The sequence below is a fragment of the Hyperolius riggenbachi genome, chromosome 3 (genome assembly GCF_040937935.1).
Source record: "Hyperolius riggenbachi isolate aHypRig1 chromosome 3, aHypRig1.pri, whole genome shotgun sequence".
Lineage (NCBI taxonomy): Eukaryota > Metazoa > Chordata > Amphibia > Anura > Hyperoliidae > Hyperolius > Hyperolius riggenbachi.
In genome coordinates, this window is record NC_090648.1 from 54,220,836 (window position 1) to 54,239,732 (window position 18,897).

At 50.1% G+C, this 18,897-nt stretch overlaps 1 protein-coding gene across 1 annotated transcript in view; it reads left to right on the plus strand.

The window, feature by feature from the left end:
* Positions 1 to 18,897, plus strand: part of LOC137562610 (complement C3-like) — a 340,327-nt gene that overhangs the window by 271,204 nt on the left and 50,226 nt on the right. The window contains exon 37 of the mRNA XM_068274113.1: positions 15,578 to 15,667. Coding sequence (XP_068130214.1) covers positions 15,578 to 15,667 — 90 coding nt within the window. The remainder of the gene's footprint in view (positions 1 to 15,577; positions 15,668 to 18,897) is intronic.

Below are 18,897 nucleotides of genomic sequence, written 5' to 3' on the forward strand. Positions count from 1 at the left end.
GTTACGTGGTTCCCAGCCGCTACCACTTTGCACGCTCTGCAGTGCCTGAGTTGCATGAGCACGTGGTCAGCAAAATAACCCGAAGCTTGAAGAATGCCGTTGCCTGCAAGGTTCACCTCACCACTGACACCTGGACGAGTGCGTTCGGCCAGGGTCGATACATCTCCCTTACCGCGCACTGGGTGAACCTTGTGGAGCCTGGCAGCGATTCCTCACCTGCTACGGCACGGGTGTTGCCCACGCCACAAACAGCTGCACCGCCGTCCCTCCCACTGGATAACAGCAGCACCTACCTCTCTGACTCCTTCTCCTCCAACGCATCTCAAAGCTGTACCTCATCCGGAAACGCTAACCCAGCAGCAGTAGGATCGTGGAAGCAGTGCAGCACAGCTGTTGGCATGCGTCAGCAAGCGTTGCTGAAGCTAATCTGCCTTGGGGATAAGCAGCACACAGGGGAGGAAATTTGGAGGGGAATAAAGGAACAGACGGATTTGTGGCTGGCACCGCTGGACCTGAAACCGGGCATGGTTGTGTGTGATAATGGGAGTAATCTCATTCGCGCTTTAAGGTTGGCTAAGCTGACACACATCCCTTGCCTGGCGCACGTGATGAACCTAGTAGTTCAGCGGTTCCTGAGGACATACCCAGGCGTGCCCGATCTGCTGTTGAAGGTGCGTCGAGTGTCCAAACATTGTAGAAATTCCAGTACTGCTTCGGGGGCACTCGCCAAGATGCAGGAGCGCTTCAATCTCCCCCACCATCGCTTGCTGTGTGATGTCCCTACGCGCTGGAATTCTACGCTGCACATGCTAGCCCGCTTTTGCGAGCAGAAGAGTGCAGTGGTCCAGTACATGACGGCGCAGTACCGAGGCGCATCCGGCCAGCTGCCAAGCTTCTGTGGATCCGATTGGGCCAACATGTTGGACCTCTGCCAAGTCCTCCAAAATTTTGAGCAATCCACGTTGCTTGTGAGCAGTGACAACTCTTCAGTCAGCATTACCATACCACTGCTGTGTTTACTGAAGAGGTCGATGTTAAAAATCAAGGAAACAGCTGTCATGATGCAACTGGGGGAATCTGAAGGAGAAAACGATCAGCGTGATGGTACCAACATCAGGCCATCCGCCTCAGGGAACGCTGGCCCCAGCAGCTATGACGAAGAAGAGGAGGAGGAACAGCTGGAGTTGGAGCAGGAATTTCATGCCACCACTGACGAGGGCCAGAGCGGTGCACGTTGGACTTCCACAATTCAACGCGAATGGTCAGCAGAAGCAGACCAGGAGGAAGGTGACGACTATGATGCATCACAACAACTATCACAACGCTCACAAGAGGATGATGAGGATTCTGGTAGGACTCTGGCACACATGGCTCAATTCATGCTAGACTGCATTGAACGTGACCCACGCATTGTGCGCATTCTGGACAACACCAATTACTGGGTTTATACCCTTCTGGATCCACGGTACAAACACAATGTTCCAAAACTGCTTGAAGAAAGAGTCAGACAGGTCAAAATGGAAGAATACCAGCAGGCCCTTGTGGAGACTTTAGAGAGGAGATTGACATCCTCCCCCTCCTCTAGCCAGTTGTACGCAGACAGACTGACTTCCGCAAACCCAGGACGACCAGGAGGGCAGCAAACAACGCAAGCCGCAGCTAGTACCCAAAAGGGAATGGTATCGGCAGTGTCCTTGGAGTGGGAAAATTTTCTGACACCCATGCAGCCGCAGCCCACTGAACAGCAAGCGTGCAGATCCACCTCCAACACCGATCGCCTGGAGAAGATGGTCAAGGACTACATGTCAGATGGCGTAGCTGTGTCGAACCATCCATCTGCACCCTTCAACTATTGGGTATCGAAGCTAGACACCTGGCACGAACTGGCGATGTACGCAATAGAGGTGCTGGCTTGCCCGGCAGCCAGCGTTATGTCGGAACGCTGTTTCAGTGCTGCCGGAGGCATCGTCACAGATCGGCGTATCCGCCTCTCTACAGAAAATGCAGACCGTCTGACTCAAATTAAAATGAATCAATCCTGGATTGGAAATGACTACGCAACACTCCAGGACCCCAACCAAGTAACATGACCAATGAACATCTGGGATGGTGTTGCGTTTCCGGGCCCTGTTTATTGAACCTCTCATCTGTATTACATTTATGACTGCATGGCGGCAAAAAGCATTGCTGCTATATCCGCACGCTTTTTGTCCACATGCAAGGCCTGGGTTGTTGTGTCTCACAAAGCGTGGCCTTCTCCTCCTGCGCCTGCTCCTGTTCCATCACGTCTGCTGCTGCTGGGTTAGCGTTGCCGCGTGGTCCCTGTTTATTGAACCACTTATCTTTATTACATTTATGACTGCATGGCGGTACAAAGCATGCTATCCGCACGCTTCTTGCCCTCATGCAAGGCCTGGGTTGTTGTGTCTCACAAAGCGTGGCCTTCTCCTCCTGCGCCTGCTCCTGTTCCATCACGTCTGCTGCTGCTGGGTTAGCGTTGCCGCGTGGTCCCTGTTTATTGAACCACTTATCTTTATTACATTTATGACTGCATGGCGGTACAAAGCATGCTATCCGCACGCTTCTTGCCCTCATGCAAGGCCGGGGTTGTTGTGTCTCACAAAGCGTGGCCTTCTTCTCCTCCTGCGCCACCCTCCTCCTGTTCCATCACGTGTGCTGCTGCTGGGTTAGCGTTACCGGTCCCTTTTCCTGGAACCTCTTATATGTATTACATTTATGACTGCATGCCGACAAAAAACATGTTACCTGTGCAAAGAAAACAGACATTTCCCGCATTTAAAAGACAGTTTTCCCTTTGAAACTTTAAAATCGATTTTCTCAAAAACTATAAGCTCTTTTTGCTAATTTTTTTTTCCTCTTGTACCCACTCCCAAGGTGCACATACCCTGTAAATTTGGGGTATGTAGCATGTAAGGAGGCTTTACAAACCACAAAAGTTCGGGTCCCCATTGACTTCCATTATGTTCGGAGTTCGGGTCGAACACCCGAACATCGCGGCCATGTTCGGCCTGTTCGGCCCGAACCCGAACATCTAGATGTTCGCCCAACACTAGTCAGGACGTGGTTGACTATTTAACACAGTACACCTCATCTTCCGCAGCCACCAGCGCTACTATAAGCACCACATCCGCTGCATTTGACACTTCGCAGGAGTTATTTGGTGGTGAAATCACTGATTCACAGTCACTACTGCAACAACAAGATGAAGGCGCAAAGCAAGTTACACCACCTCATATTTGTGAGTTAGGCGAAACTATGGATGGAGGAGGTTACGTGTGAGGAGGAGGATGATGAAGTACAAGCTGTTGGTGCAGTTTTGGAGGTGTCTGAGGCAAGAGAAGCTGGGCAGGATGATCATGATGATTATGATGATACGGATCCCACGCATGTTCCTAATAGAGGAGATGAACAGGTGGACAGTTCAGAGGGGGAGTCAGAGAGGAGTAGGAGGAGACGAGTTCCTGTAAGAAGCAGGGGGAGCTCGTCATCAAAAACAGCTGGTAGCAGTGTCCGGCGCCATGTATCGCCACCTATGGACAGCCAGCCAACATGCCCTTCAACGTCAGCTGCTGAGGCCACCATAGTGTCATCACCCCAGGGGGGCTCAGCGGTTTGGAAATTTTTTAGTGTGTCTGCCTCAGATCGGAGCAATGCCATCTGTTCTCTCTGCCTCCAAAAATTGAGCCGTGGAAAGGCCAACACTCACGTAAGGACAAGTGCCTTACGAAGGCACCTGGAGAAAAGGCACAAACTGCAATTGGAAGAGCACCTGAGCAAAAGCAGCACACAAAAGAAAAGCCCCCCTCCTTCTCCTCTTTCTCCTTCAGGTGCCGCATCTTCAGCCGCTTTCTCCCTTGCACCTTCACAGCCACCCTCCTCCACTCCGCCTCTGACCTTGAGCGGTTCCTCCTCTGCCCACAGCAGCCAGGTGTCCGTGAAGGAAATCTTTGAGCGGAAGAAGTCAGTTTCTGCCAGTCACCCCCTTGCCCAGCGTCTGACAGCTGGTGTGGTGGAACTGTTAGCTTGCCAGCTGTTACCATACAAGCTGGTGGACTCTGAGGCCTTCCGTAATTTTGTGGCCATTGGGACACCGCAGTGGAAGATGCCAGGCCACAATTATTTCTCTAAAAAGGCGATACCCAAACTGCACCATGAAGTGGAGAGGCAAGTGGTGTCATCTCTGGCACACAGCGTTGGGTCAAGGGTCCACCTGACCACAGATGCCTGGTCTGCCAAGCACGGTCAGGGCCACTACATTACTTACACAGCCCATTGGGTCAACCTGGTGACCGATGGCAAGCAGGGAGTACGTGGCTGTGCAGCGGAACAACTTGTGACACCTCCACGGCTTGCAGGCAGGCCTTCTGCCACCTCCTCTCCGCCTGCTACATCCTCTTCGTTGTCGTCATCCTCCTCCTACTTGGCTGGTGCCGCAATCTCCTCTTCAGCTACACAGCCCCAGCTCCCCAGGGCCTATGTTGCATGCCAGGTACGACGGTGTCACGCCATCTTAGACATGTCTTGCCTCAAAGCGGAGAGTCACACTGGAGCAGCTCTCCTGGCTGCTCTTAACAAACAGGTGGATCAGTGGCTGACCCCGCACCAGCTGGAGATCGGCAACGTGGTGTGTGACAACGGCAGCAATTTCCTTTCCGCTTTGAATTTGGGAAAGCTGACACATGTCATACCCTGCATGGCACATTTGCTGAATCTAGTCATTCAAAGATAAGTGTCAAAGTACCCAGGCTTAGAGGACGTCCTGAAGCAGGCCAGGAAGTTGTGTTGCATTTCAGGCGGTCTTACACGGCCATGGCACGCTTTACGGACATTCAGCGGAGAAACAACTTGCTGGTGAGACGCTTGATATGTGATAGCCCGACTCGCTGGAATTCGACCCTGGTCATGTTCTCTCACCTGATAGAACAGGAGAAAGCTGTCATCCACTACCTGTACAATTACAGTAAAAGGACAAAATCTGCAGAGATGGGGATGTTGTGGCCCAACAACTGGACACTGATGCGAAATGCATGCATGCTTATGCGGCCGTTTAAGGAGGTGACCAACCTGGTGAGTCGCAGTGAAGGCACCATCAGCGACTTGATCCCGTACACTTACTTTCTGGAGCGTGCCATACGTAGAGTGGTGGATCAAGCTGTGGAGGAGCGTGAAGAGGAACAGTTAAAGCAGGAACAGTTGTGGGAGCAATTTACATCAGAACCAGATGTTTCCTCAACACCTGCGGCAGCACAGAGGGGGGAGGAGGAGGAAGAGTCGTGTGGGGAAGAGGAGTCAGACTCGGATGATGAGGAAGGTGTTTCTGTGGAGGAGGAGGAGGCAGCAGCAGAAGAACAACCGCAGCAGGCGTCGCAGGGGGCTTGTGCTGCTCAACGTTCCCGTGGTATTGTTCGTGGCTGGGGGAGGAGGAGGACTTACCTGACGTCACTGAGGAAGAGCAAGAGGAGATGGAGAGTACGTCTGGATCCAACTTTGTGCAGATGGCTTCTTTCATGCTGCCCAGCCTGTTGAGGGACCCTCAAAAAACTCAAGGGGAATGAGCTGTACTGGGTGGCCACGCTACTAGACCCTCGGTATAGGCACAAAGTGGCGGACATGTTACCAAGTCACCTGAAGGCTCACCATAGACTCCATCACTCACCATGGACCCCCCTCATGTCAGAGCGCAGCGTGTAGTCTCCATCAGCTTTGCTCCCATCCCTCCCTCACCATGGCCCCCCTCTTCTGCCTGTGTGTGTATCAGAGCACAGCGTCTCTTACCAGCGCTGCTCCTGGACGTTCCCTGGACATGTTGAATCCGTGCAGGCAGACATTATGGTACACCGTCCAGCCAGCAGCTGGCAGCTCTCTGCATGTCTGTGTAAACGCGACATCAGTGGCGTAGCTAAGGAGCTGAGGGCCCCGATGCAAGTTTTACAATGGGGCCCCCCCAAGTACTCTATACATAACAATTGATACGGCGCACCAAAACCTGCCAATGGCAACTACAGTGTCAGGGGTGCAAGAGGGGGATGGGGAACAGTGTGTTAATGATCACTACTATTCAAAGTATCTATAGAAGTGATTATTATGAGCACAGGGCCAATACAGAGCTAATACTGTAGTTGAGGGAGGGCCCTTCAGGGCCCCTCTGGCCCAAGGGCCCCGATGCGGTCGCTACCTCTGCACCCCCTATTGCTACGCCCCTGCGCGACATGCAGAGAATAGGAAGTGGTGAGAGCTGCTGGCTGGACGGTGTACCATAATTTCTGCCTGCACGGCTTCAACACAGGGAACGTCCAGGAGCAGCGCTGATAAGAGACGCTGCGCTCTGATGCACACACAGGCAGAAGAGGGGGGCCATGGTGAGGGAGGGATAGGGAAGAATTTGTATAGCAGCCTCACTGCCTGGAGCTGGAGGATCGGATGTCAGGTGGTACTTTAGCTGCAGCCCCCGACTATCCCTCCAGCTTTTATTGCTCCCAGGGCCGGATTTAGGGAAAGGCCCCCCAAGGCCTGTTCCTAGGGCGCCAGAATCCAGGAGAATCTAAAGGGCGGCAGGTGGTGACAGGCCGACTGCACTTGTCACCAGAAGAACGCTCCGCAAATCAGCAGCCGCCCCCGCCAGCCCCTTTACAATGGCTTGGAGACAGTAAGCCTCTTTTCCAGGATGCGTGTGGGAGAAGCTTCCTGAGGTGCGTGCAGTAGGGTCGCACTTCGCACTCCAGACCCCCTTCCCCCCATCCTTTGGGAGATCGGCTGCCCCCAGATGCTGCCAACTTTCGACAATCCCCCCGCCCCCAGCAGGAGCCTGTGCGGAAGTCTTCTTTCCCCCCAAATCCCTAGAGAGAGCGGGAGCAGCTGAGTAACGTACGTACCTCTCCAGACTTCCAGCGCTGCCGCCGAAGTTTCCTTTGTCAGCCGCCGCCGTGCATCTCTCCCTCTCCTGCTGGCGTCTCTCACATGTGTGGCTCGCTGGCAAGTTACCGGTGAGTCACATGACCGGAGTCGCCAGCAGGAGAGGGAGAGATGCACGGCGGCTGACAGCGGAAACTTCGGCGGCTGCGCTAGGAGGCTGGAGAGGTACTCTGCTCTCGCTCTCTCTCGGGGTTTGGGGGGAGGAAGGGGTGAAAAGACATCCACACTGGTTTCTGGTGGCGGGGGGAGTGGGGTGGCAGTTGACAGGGGACAACATCGGACAGCCGCTCTCCAGGGAAATATACCTGGGGGGGGGGGGAGGGGGAGATAATCTGACTACCTATACTAACGGGACATGCCTGCTGGCTAGCTATACTGGGGGGGGGGGGGGGGGAAATCTAACTACCTATACTAAGGGGGGGGGGACGACATGCCTGCTGGTTAGCTATACTGGGGGAGGGGAGAGAATCTGACTACCTATACTAAGGGGGGGGGGGGGAGGGGGACATGCCTGCTGGCTAGCTATACAGGGGGGGGGGGGGAGAATCTGACTACCTATGCTAAAAGGGGGTGAGAGCATGGCATCTGGCTACCTATTCTGTGGGAGGAGGGGGGAAGCATCTGGCTACCTATACTAAAAAAGGGGACACACACCTGTTTACCTATACTAAGGGGGTGGACAGAATCTGGCTACCTATACTGGGGTTCATGAACATATTCAGCCCCCTCATTGCTGCCCAGGACCCTATTTTTTTCATGGCTGCAAGTGCAACTGTACAGGGCACGCATGAATATGGTCCTCACTTTCCCATTAGCGCAAAGTCAGGCCCAGTGCACACCAAAACCGCTAGCAGATCTGCAAAACGCTTGCGGTTTTGGGAGCAGAGAGCCGATATTTGGGCGGGTGCACACCGAGCGGATTTTGTATGCGATCCGCCGGCCGCATCAGGCAGTGAAAACGCTTGGCTATTGTATTTCAATGTGTGGTGCACACCGGTGGTTTGAGGTTTTTAGCAAATGTGCAGCAGGAGGCACGTTTGCGGTTTGCTAAAAACCTCAAACCGCCGGTGTGCCCTAGCCCATTGAAATACATTAGCCAAGCGGATTTGCAAGAGGATGCGGCCGGCGGATCGCATCTAAATCCGCTCAGTGTGCCCCAGGCCTCACCTGAGCACAGAGGAAACAGACATGCGCGAAAGGCTTTGATCTACTGGGCATGTGTGGACCATGCTTGTGCAGATCCAGTATGGTTGCACACAGATGGGAGTGTTGCAGCCACAGGGTAGATGAGGGTCCCAGGCAGCAGTGAGGGGTCTGAATATGTTCAGAGGATACCAGGGCAGGAACAGTGGGCGCCGAGAGGATCTGTTAAGGTATTTTTTTGTATTTTGTGTCAGGTTCATGTTAAGACCTTTTCCTTGGCGGAAAGGTTAAGTTTGGGGCTGCTGAGATGTTGTGTGTGTGTGTGTGGGGGGGGGGGGGGGAGGCTGGTGACAGTGGGCCTTGGGCGGTAAAAGGTACAAATCCGGCCCTGATTGCTCCCCCATCCAGAATTCTCACAACCCCCTCCCCACCCTGAATGACCCTTTCCTCACCCTCACCATGCTGCAGCCTGTCACCACTTTTCCACTCTCTCCCATCATCTTCAGCATGTTGCTAGAATTTCTCATCTACTCCCCCCTCCTCTACTACCACCTCTCTCTGCCACCCTTTCCTTGCCTGCTGACCCCCTCTCTGCCACCTGTCACCTTTCTGCCATCCTCCCCTCCCTTTGCGGGGCCCTCTCTGCCACCTTCCCCCTCCTGTCACCCCTATACTCCCCTCCTGTCTCTTCTCTGCCATTCTCCCCAGCTCACACTGAGCATGCACGGGATTTCAGAGACAAGGGGAGGAGAGGGGCGTGGCGTTATCACAGGTTGAGGTGTGGAGATGCATAGCTAATTAACTGTGTAATGATTGCAAGCCTAACATGGCAGCTCTCATTGTGTCATAGGAAGAAATGTTCATATATTGTTTAAGCTGTATGCAGCTAGATTTACTGTGTAAACCATCTAAATTTTAGATAAGATACAAAGACAAGTTACTTGTTATAGTTAGTTTTTCACCTCGGATCCGCTTTAAGTGTGGATGTAGACACTGTGAGCAGCGATGAACCCTTGGACTACTGGATGCGCAGGCTTGACCTGTGGCCAGAGCTGTCACAATTTGCCATCCAACTTCTGTCTTGCCCTGCCTCAAGCTTCCTGTCAGAAAGGACCTTCAGCGCAGCTGGAAGCATTGTCACTGAGAAGAGAAGTCGCCTAAATCACAAAAGTGTTCAGTACCTCACCTTTATCAAAATAAATGAGGCATGGGTCCCGGAGGACTACTGCCCGCCCGAAGACTAAGTCAGTCCTCCCACACAGCACTTCTGCCCGCAGGCCGCTTGACTGCCTTCTCCGCCACCACCAACAGGGTCCAGCACTCCAGGTGGATTCCTGAATTTTTAAGGCTGCTGCTAGTGCTGCTGCTAGTAAACAGAGTGTAACAAGTGAAGATGAGCTTTTTGTGAAGCTCTTTGTGCTTCAAGCACACAAACAGCTCAGAACAGCTAATTAGAAGATGTTAATATATAATAAAAAGTAGTTTGAATAAAATGCAATGGCAGGTTTCAGGGCAAGATAACCTACACTTTGGAAACTTGTAATTTGTAAACAGACAATATTACTTGGGCACAAAAGCAAATATGATAACTGTATGAGTAATAAAAAAAGTAGGAAAACACATTTTTTTTTTGACTGTTATGTCCGAGTTTCAGACCACTTTAAGACTAAAATGAAAAGATAATTTTTAAAGGAAACCTGAACAGAGAGGTATACAGTGGGTGATTTATTTATTTTCTTTTAAATAATACCATTTTATAATCAACTAGCCGACCCGCGGCATAGCGTATGCCGCATAAGGCGGTAGCGGGCAGGAAGGGGGTATTGGGCACAGCGGCGGGGAGGGGGGTCGGACCCCCCCTCCCTCACCTGGGTCCCCCATGTGCGCTCCCCTCCAGCTTAAGTTTGCGGCGGGGAGGGGGGTCGGACCCCCCCTCCCTTACCTGTGTCCCCCATGTGCGCTCCCCCTCCAGCTTAAGTTTGCGGGGGGAGGGGGGTTGGACCCCCCCCCCTCCCTCACCTGGGTCCTCCATGTGCGCTCCCCCTCCAGCTTAAGTTCAGCAGCAGATGCCGCTATTAGTAAGAGGCAGCGGGCGGGGATGACTCACCTCTTCAGCGTGCATTCCACTGTCGTCACTTCCTGCAATGCCACCCACTGTATTGTAAGTAAGTATTGTAAGGAAGAGGTGAGGTGGTCATCTCCGCCCGCTGCCACTTACTAATAGCGGCGACTGCTGCTGAACTTAAGCTTGGACTAACCAGCAATCTCATGGTGAATCAGAACTCATTGGAGTGTGTGAGGGGCTACAATGGTCCTAAAAGCCCCCTTACTAAAATACTAAGGATAATAAAAGTTTGCTTTCTTAAAACAGAAAGAATTTGCAATAATTCAGGTTGGAGTGAGCTTGAGATGTCTCCCAGTGCATCACTGCTGAATATATGCAAATTAACCATTGTTACCCTTAGAAGCTAAACACACCTCCAGAACCGCTGGAATGCAATGATGTGTCAGCTTGTTAATTTGTACAGAGCCATAATAATCCAAAATGCATACAGACTGTTTCGGATTGTTTGATCTTCATCAGTGCATGGCATGGATTAATTTGGCTCTATGGAGTAGGGCTTGTAATACCGAGAGGTACAGACTAACCAGCAAGTTCATGGTGAACCAGAACTCATTGGAGTGTGTGAGGGGCTACAATGGTCCTAAAAGCCCCCTTACTAAAATGCTATGGAAAACAAAAGTTTGCTTTCTTAGAACAGAAAGAATTTGTGATAATTCAGGTTGGAGTGAGCTTGAGATGTCTCCCAGTGCATCACTGCTGAATATATGCAAATTAACCATTGTTGCCATTAGAAGCTAAACACACCTCCAGAACCGCTGGAATGCAGTGTTTAGCTTTTAAGGGCAACAATGATTAATTTGCATATATTCAGCAGTGATGCATTGGGAGACATCTCAAGCCCCCCCCCCCCCCCCCCCCCCCAACCTGAATTATCGCAAATTATTTCTGTTCCAAGAAAGCAAACTTTTGTTTTCCATAGAACTTAAGCTAGAGGAGGAACGCAGATGGGGGACCCAGGTGAGGAAGGGGGGGGGGGGGGTCCGACCCCCTCCCCGCCACTGTGCCCAATACCCCCTTCCTGCCCGCTACCCCCTCCAGCTCGGCGGCATTGTAGGACCGCCCTTGGGGGTAGGGCGCTACTTCTTCTTCTTGCTTGGCCCAGCCCCTTCTTCTTGCTTGGACCGGCCCTGGGGGCAGGGCGATGCTTCTTCTTCTTGCTTGAAGGTTGAGGCACTTAGCCTATTATATATATATAGATTTATATAGCACTGGCATCTTTTGAAGCACTTTACAGAGTACATAGTCATGTTACTGACTGTCCTCAGAGGAGCTCACAATCTAACCCTACCATCATAGTCTAATGCCCTACCATATTATTATTATGTATTTATATAGCAGTGACATATTCTGCTGCACGTTACAGAGTACATAATCATGTCACTGACTATCCTCAGAGGAGCTCACGTTCTAATCCTACCATAGTCATGTCTAATGTCATACCATATTATTATTATGTATTTATATAGCAGTGACATCTTCTGCAGCACTTTACAGAGTGCATAGTCATGTCACTGACTGTCCTCAGAGGAGCTCACATGCTTCTAACCCTACCATAGCCACAGTCTAATGCCCTACCATATTATTATTATGTATTTATATAGCAGTGACATATTCTGCTGCACGTTACAGAGTACATAATCATGTCACTGACTGTCCTCAGAGGAGCTTACATTCTAATCCTACCATAGTCATGTCTAATGTCATACCATATTATTATTATGTATTTATATAGCACTGACATCTTCTGCAGCACTTTACAGAGTACATACTCATGTCACTGACTGTCCTCAGAGGAGCTCACAATTGGTGATAGAATATTGTGGGTATTGAGGGGCGGTTTGTTGACTTCTGACCCAGGGCGGTAAAAAGTACAAATCCGGCCCTGTGACAGAGAAGGGGGTAATATGCTTAATATTCTGGTGATTTACTTTATTCATTTTACAGCATGAAGTTCAGTTAAGTTGTTTGCACGGAGTTCTTTTGCAAGTTATTTTTAATGTTATTTTTTCAAGCAGATTACTATAGTTTTTGACACAGCTACTAATACAGATGAGACTATTTTTGATCTTATTCTACATAACACAACTGTTTTAATTATTTTTTGAACATACTTAGAAGATTGATGATTGCTTGGTTATAAAGGCCTGATCAGATGGAATACTGTTAGAAGGAAACACTACTTGGAAATGATCATATTTTGTATATATACTGTATGATAGCCAAATACAATTTTTTTTATATAAAATCAAATACTGAGTACTCGGATTCATTTCAAGGCATACCATCAATCTATAATTACTGTTATAGAGGGTTCAGATCCAACTATGCTCCAGTGATGGGTCGTTCGCAAATGAGCCAGGTCTTTGCTGCGAACGACAAGAGCCGGTGCTCAGTTTAAAAAGAGCCGATGCCTGTGAGTCACTCACCAGTGCGCTCTGCTCTGTAATAAAGGGCGCTGAGGCATGCCAGGGGATGTAGTCAGAGCAGGGACAAGGTCCTCCAGCACCCAAGGCCAGGGGTGAGCCTGGGGTGCCTGGCACCTGGGTGCAAGAGTTTCTCTGGTGCCTATGGGAGTGGTTAAATTAACCACGCCCAACCACATAACCACACCCATGTCCTGCCATGTTACTGACAAATACCTAAACATTTACTGACAAAAGATTTTTACTGACAAAATTTCCCCACTAAATGCACATAAGAGACAGCGTTTCACCAGTAAATGCACGTAATGACAGACAGCTTTTCACCAGTAAATGCACATAAGAGACAATTTTTTTCACCAGTAAATGCACATAAGAGACCGCTTTTCACCAGTAAATGCACATAAGAGACCGCTTTTCACCAGTAAATGCACATAACAAGAGACCGCTTTTCACCAGTAAATGCACTTAACAAGAGACTGCTTTTCACCAGTAAATGCACTTAACAAGAGACCGCTTTTCACCAGTAAATGCACATAATGACAAACAGCCAGTGTCCCCAGTATATGGAGCCAGGGGGTATATGTGCCCAGTATATGGAGCCAGGGGGTATATGTGCCCAGTATATGGAGCCAGGGGGTATATGTGCCCAGTATATGGAGCCAGGGGGTATATGTGCCCAGTATATGGAGCCAGGGGGTATATGTGCCCAGTATATGGAGCCAGGGGGTATATGTGCCCAGTATATGGAGCCAGGGGGTATATGTGCCCAGTATATGGAGCCAGGGGGTATATGTGCCCAGTATATGGAGCCAGGGGGTATATGTGCCCAGTATATGGAGCCAGGGGGTATATGTGCCCAGTATATGGAGCCAGGGGGTATATGAGCCCAGTATATGGAGCCAGGGGGTATATGAGCCCAGTATATGGAACCAGGGGGTATATGAGCCCAGTAGATGGAGCCAGGGGTAATATGTGCCCAGTAGATGTAGCCAGGGGGTATATGTGCCCAGTAGATGTAGCCAGGGGGTATATGTGCCCAGTAGATGTAGCCAGGGGGTATATGTGCCCAGTAGATGTAGCCAGTGGGTATATGTGCTCAGAAGATGTAGTGACAGGGACCCCCTTGAGTGAGTGAGTGAGTGAGTGAGTGAGTGAGTGAGTGAGTGACAGACAGTCACCCTCCCTAGCCGCCGCCGCCACCGCCCTCACCTTGCAGCAGCGTCAGACCTCGATCAGCGGGCGACCCGACCAGTAAGAGGGCGCCGGACGCACCCGCTCTATATGCGGAAGTGATGTCACTTCCGCATATCAGTGCGGCGTGCTAGGTCCTAGCGCCCGCACTACTGGTCGCCGCCTGATCGAGGTCTGACGCGGCGCCAGTGCACCTGCTGCGGGAGGGAGGGAGAGAGGCAGAGCGGCGGCCACAGGGGGAGAGCGGACGGCGCCTCTCAGAGGCAGGCGCCTGGGTGCCTTGCACCCGCCCAGGCTCGGCCCTGGCGAGCCTGAGACACCAAAGTGCGCCCCTCCATCCCTCCCACCCCAGCCGTCACACACTGATTGCTATTAGACTAAGAGGCGCCCCAGGGCCCACAACCTCCCCAACACCTTAATATCTAGTTATCTGGCTTGCAGTCACTGCTATGTATCCCCTTTTCTTATTTCTTTCTGCTTCATACACAATTAGGAATGACAACTGAATGAATTGTGCGCGCCCTGAGGCTGGAGCCTCTCCAGCCTATGCCTCGGCCCGGCCCTGGATGTAGTCCTCCTCTTGCAGCTTGTAGGAGTGTATGGGGCAGAGCAGCAGCAGCAAGAGAGATTGCCCCACTCAGAGAAGCAGCCTGGAGTTGTCATGGAGACGGGGCAGGGCTTTTCTTCCGTATCTGAGTGGCTTCTAATGATATTAAATGAAGAGCCGTTTGAGAGCCATACGAGCCGGCTTTTTAATGGGAGCCGAGCCAAAAGAGCCGATTCTCTTAAAAGAGCCGGAATTCCCATTACTACTATGCTCCAATTTGTGATGGCAACGCGTTAAAGGCTGGTACTTCCTGAGTTACCGATCATGCAAAAAGGCAAAAAACTAAGCCCCTGTGAATCAATCAACATGCCTCGAATCACAAGGCATGTTGATTCATAAAACTGAAAATAAGCCGTTGTAAATAAAAAATGATCAAGCACTTCCTGGTAACTACTCACCTAGTGGCCACCTAGTGGCCAAAAAGTAAAAATAATATAAAAAAATTAATAAAACCTAATTAACCACCCACACTCCCTGTAGATACAAAAAAAGCAATTTAAAAAAAAGTGACCATTTAAGAAAAAATTATAAATAGCTACCGTAGGGTCTGAGCATTTTTAATATGTATGTAATTAGGGTATATTACTATTATTTTAGCATTAAGGGACTTGTGATTATTGATAGGGTAGAAACAAAAAAAAATACACCATTATTTCCAAATAATATACTGTCACCTTACATTGTACCAGGAACATAATTTAAATGTTGTGATAGCCAGGACGAACGGACAAATAAAATGTGTTGCTTTCATTCACAGTATCATTGCTTATTCTAAAACTATAGGGGATGGAAGTGGAGAAATATTGTGTTTTTTTATTGTTTTTCCCTTTAAAATGCATAAAAAGCAAATATCACCCTCAAAAAGCCTAATTTGTGGCAAAAAAAGATATAGATCATTTAGGTGTGATGAGTAGTGATAAAGTTATTGGCGAATGAATGGGAGAAGCGCTACAGGGGAAACACCCGTGGGCTGAAGTGGTGAAATGTTTCTAAGAGGACCAGTAAATTGGTTACAGAGACAGTACGGTTGGCTAAAGTGAGAGCTAAATTATCTGCAAATAGTGGGAATTTACAGGGAACATAGATAGGCCATCTTGATTTATGACCAGATTTATGTTTGTAAGGCTGACTGTATACTTCTGTTTCTATACGCAGAAAACCGCTGCACTAAATTCTACCATGTGGATGAGGACAGTAAGCTTCTGGACAGTATCTGCCTTGGACAAGTGTGCCGCTGTGCTGATGGTAAAATATGATCTACAATGTTCTCTTGTCCTGGTGGCTGAATGCTTGGACCTGAAAAGTTATGTTGTGTTAACTGTGAGTTGGTGTTGTCCTTAATACAAAGCTGAATTAGGGCCTGTTTTCTATATGTACAGTTTTCCAGACAGGGTTTTAAAGTGTACCAGAGATGAAGCAACTTGCTTTAACTAATGCAATATTCTAGCAGGGACATGAGAACACTTACCCTGCTGTCTGTTTCATTCTGAATTGCCCTGTGAGCTTGTAATCCCCCCTGTAAAAACCACCGACTGAGCTCTCAGTCAGCTGCTTTAGAGCAGTCTGCTCAAGCCCGCCCCCTCTCTCTACCTGTGTTCTCCCTATCTGTGAGAGCAGTCTGCTCAAGCTCCACCCCCCTCTCTGCCTGTGTTCTCCCTATCTGTGAGAGCAGTCTGCTCAAGCCTGCCCCCTCTCTGCCTGTGTTCTCCCTATCTGTGAGAGCAGTCTTCTCAAGCCCGCCCCCTCTCTGCCTGTGTTCTCCCTATGTCTGAGAGCAGTCTGCTCAAGGCTGCCCCCTCTCTGCCTGTGTTCTCCCTATGTGTGAGAGCAGTCTGCTCAAGCCCGCCCTCCTCTCTGCCTGTGTTCTCCCTATGTGTGAGAGCAGTCTGCTCAAGCCCACCCTCCTCTCTGCCTGTGTTCTCCCTATCTGTGAGAGCAGTCTGCTCAAGCCCGCCCCCTCTCTGCCTGTGTTCTGCCTACCTGCGAGAGCAGTCTGCTCAAGTCCCGCCCCCTCTCTGCCTGTGTCCTCCCTATCTGTGAGAGCAGTCTGCTCAAGCCTGCCCCCTCTCTGCCTGTGTTCTCTCCATCTGTGAGAGCAGCCTGCTCAAGCCTGCCCCCTCTCTGCCTGTGTTCTCCCTATCTGTGAGAGCAGTCTGCTCAAGCTGCTTTAGAGCATTCTGCTCAAGTCCGCCCCCTCTCTGCCTGTGTTCTGCCTATCTGTGAGAGCAGTCTGCTCAAGCCTGCCCCCTCTCTGCCTGTGTTCTCCCTATCTGTGAGAGCAGTCTGCTCAAGCCTGCCCCCTCTCTGCCTGTGTTCTCCTTATGTGTGAGAGCAGTCTGCTCAAGCCTGCCCCCTCTCTGCCTGTGTTCTCCCTATCTGTGAGAGCAGTCTGATTAAGCCCGCCCCCTCTCTGCCTGTGTTCTCCCTATGTGTGAAGGCAGTCTGCTGAAGCCCGCCCCCTCTCTGCCTGTGTTCTCCTTATGTGTGAGAGCAGTCTGCTCAAGCCCACCCCCCGCTCTGCCTGTGTTCTCCCTATCTGTGAGAGCAGTCTGATCAAGCCCGCCCCCTCTCTGCCTGTGTTCTCCCTATCTGTGAAAGCAGTCTGCTCAAGCCCGCCCTCGTCTCTGCCTGTGTTCTCCCTATATGTGAGAGCAGTCTGCTCAAGCCCACCCCCCTCTCTGCCTGTGTTCTCCCTATCTGTGAGAGCAGTCTACTCAAGCCCGTCCCCTCTCTGCCTGTGTTCTCCCTATGTGTGAGAGCAGTCTGCTCAAGCCTGCCCCCCCCCCTCTCTGCCTGTGTTCTCCCTATCTGTGAGAGCAGTCTGCTCAAGCCTGCCCCCTCTCTGCCTGTGTTCTGCCTACCTGTGAGAGCAGTCTGCTCAAGTCCTGTCCCCTCTCTGCCTGTGTCCTCCCTATATGTAAGAGCAGTCTGCTCAAGCCTGCCCCCTCTCTGCCTGTGTTCTCTCCATCTGTGAGAGCAGCCTGCTCAAGCCCGCCCCCTCTCTGCCTGTGTTCTCCCTATCTGTGAGAGCAGTCTGCTCAAGCTGCTTTAGAGCATTCTGCTCAAGTCCGCCCCCTCTCTGCCTGTGTTCTGCCTATCAGTGAGAGCAGTCTGCTCAAGCCCGCCCCCTCTCTTCCTGTGTTCTGCCTATCAGTGAGAGCAGTCTGCTCAAGTCCCGTCCCCACCCCCTCTCTGCCTGTGTTCTCCCTAACTGTGAACAGAACGACATCACAGAAAACAGTGCCTGTGAAGAAAAAAGCAGCTTAGTAAACATAGATTTATTAATCTACCCAGCTAATTAGTGTCCTGGCTTGAGTTACACACTTATCTCTCCCCTTCTGAGCCAGGAACATGCCAGGACACTGCTCTACTGCTCTGATGACTGTACACAGATCAAATGCAACAGCAGCTGTGCTTGGATTTGGTTTTACAGGAATAAGTAAAAGTCATAGTATGGCCTCAATTCACTAAGCTTTATCAAACACTTTATCAAACGTTTGATAATTTACCTCATAGGTAAAATCTAATTTTGAATTCACTAAGGCGTTATATATTTATCATATATTTTATCAATAAAATGTTCAATTCAGTGAATTTAAAATTCGATTTTACCCATGAGGTAAATTATCAAATGTTTGATCAAGTGTTTGATAAAGCTTAGTGAATTGAGGACATTGTGCCTGCGTGTACATGTCTGCAGGTTTTTTTCCCAATACATATATGTCCCTGCGTACATTATTTGATGGAGAACTTTGCCTAGCTAGGCATCAGGGGACTGAAGGACAGCATGGGAAGCCTGTATAGGAACCAGAGGCTTCTCTCTTCTTAGGTAAGTATGCGCTTTTGACCGGAAGATTTGCCTTGGGTTACACAAGTGGTTAAAGACATTCTAAGAGACTAAAATTCTGAAGATTTAGGAAGGAACATTTTGCTTATGTTTCCAAGAAGGTCGCAGTGCGATATCAGCTCCAATGTGCAGACAGGCCAGCTGAAGTGGGATAAACCTGTGTCGTCTTATTTCTGATATGTAAACAATCCTAGCAGAACAGACAACAATCCTGTCCTGGAATGGAGGGTACAGGCCACCGGAAGCTCCAATTTTGTTACAGGTCCCGAGACACGCGCAGTGAGTCTCAACACATCACATGCTCCTATCAGCCAATAGTGGGCATGGGATGTGATGTGTAACTAGCCCTCCGCCCACGGGGTGGGGTCAAGAGTTAACCCTTGGCTGGCTGTTTGTAAGAACCTGACAGCCCAGGAAGCTCAGTTCTCTTCTTTCTACAACATCTTACTTATGGTGCCCAATACATGGTACAGTTTTTTCATTTTTTTATTAGATAATCTAGTTTGATTATTCCTTTAGATCAAAAAAAAATGGTATCAATATTTTTGAGGTAGCATACACGAACGTTCGATTCGTCAGATCTTCCATCACGTCAAATCAGATTTTTATCGCAAAACAGGATAATCAT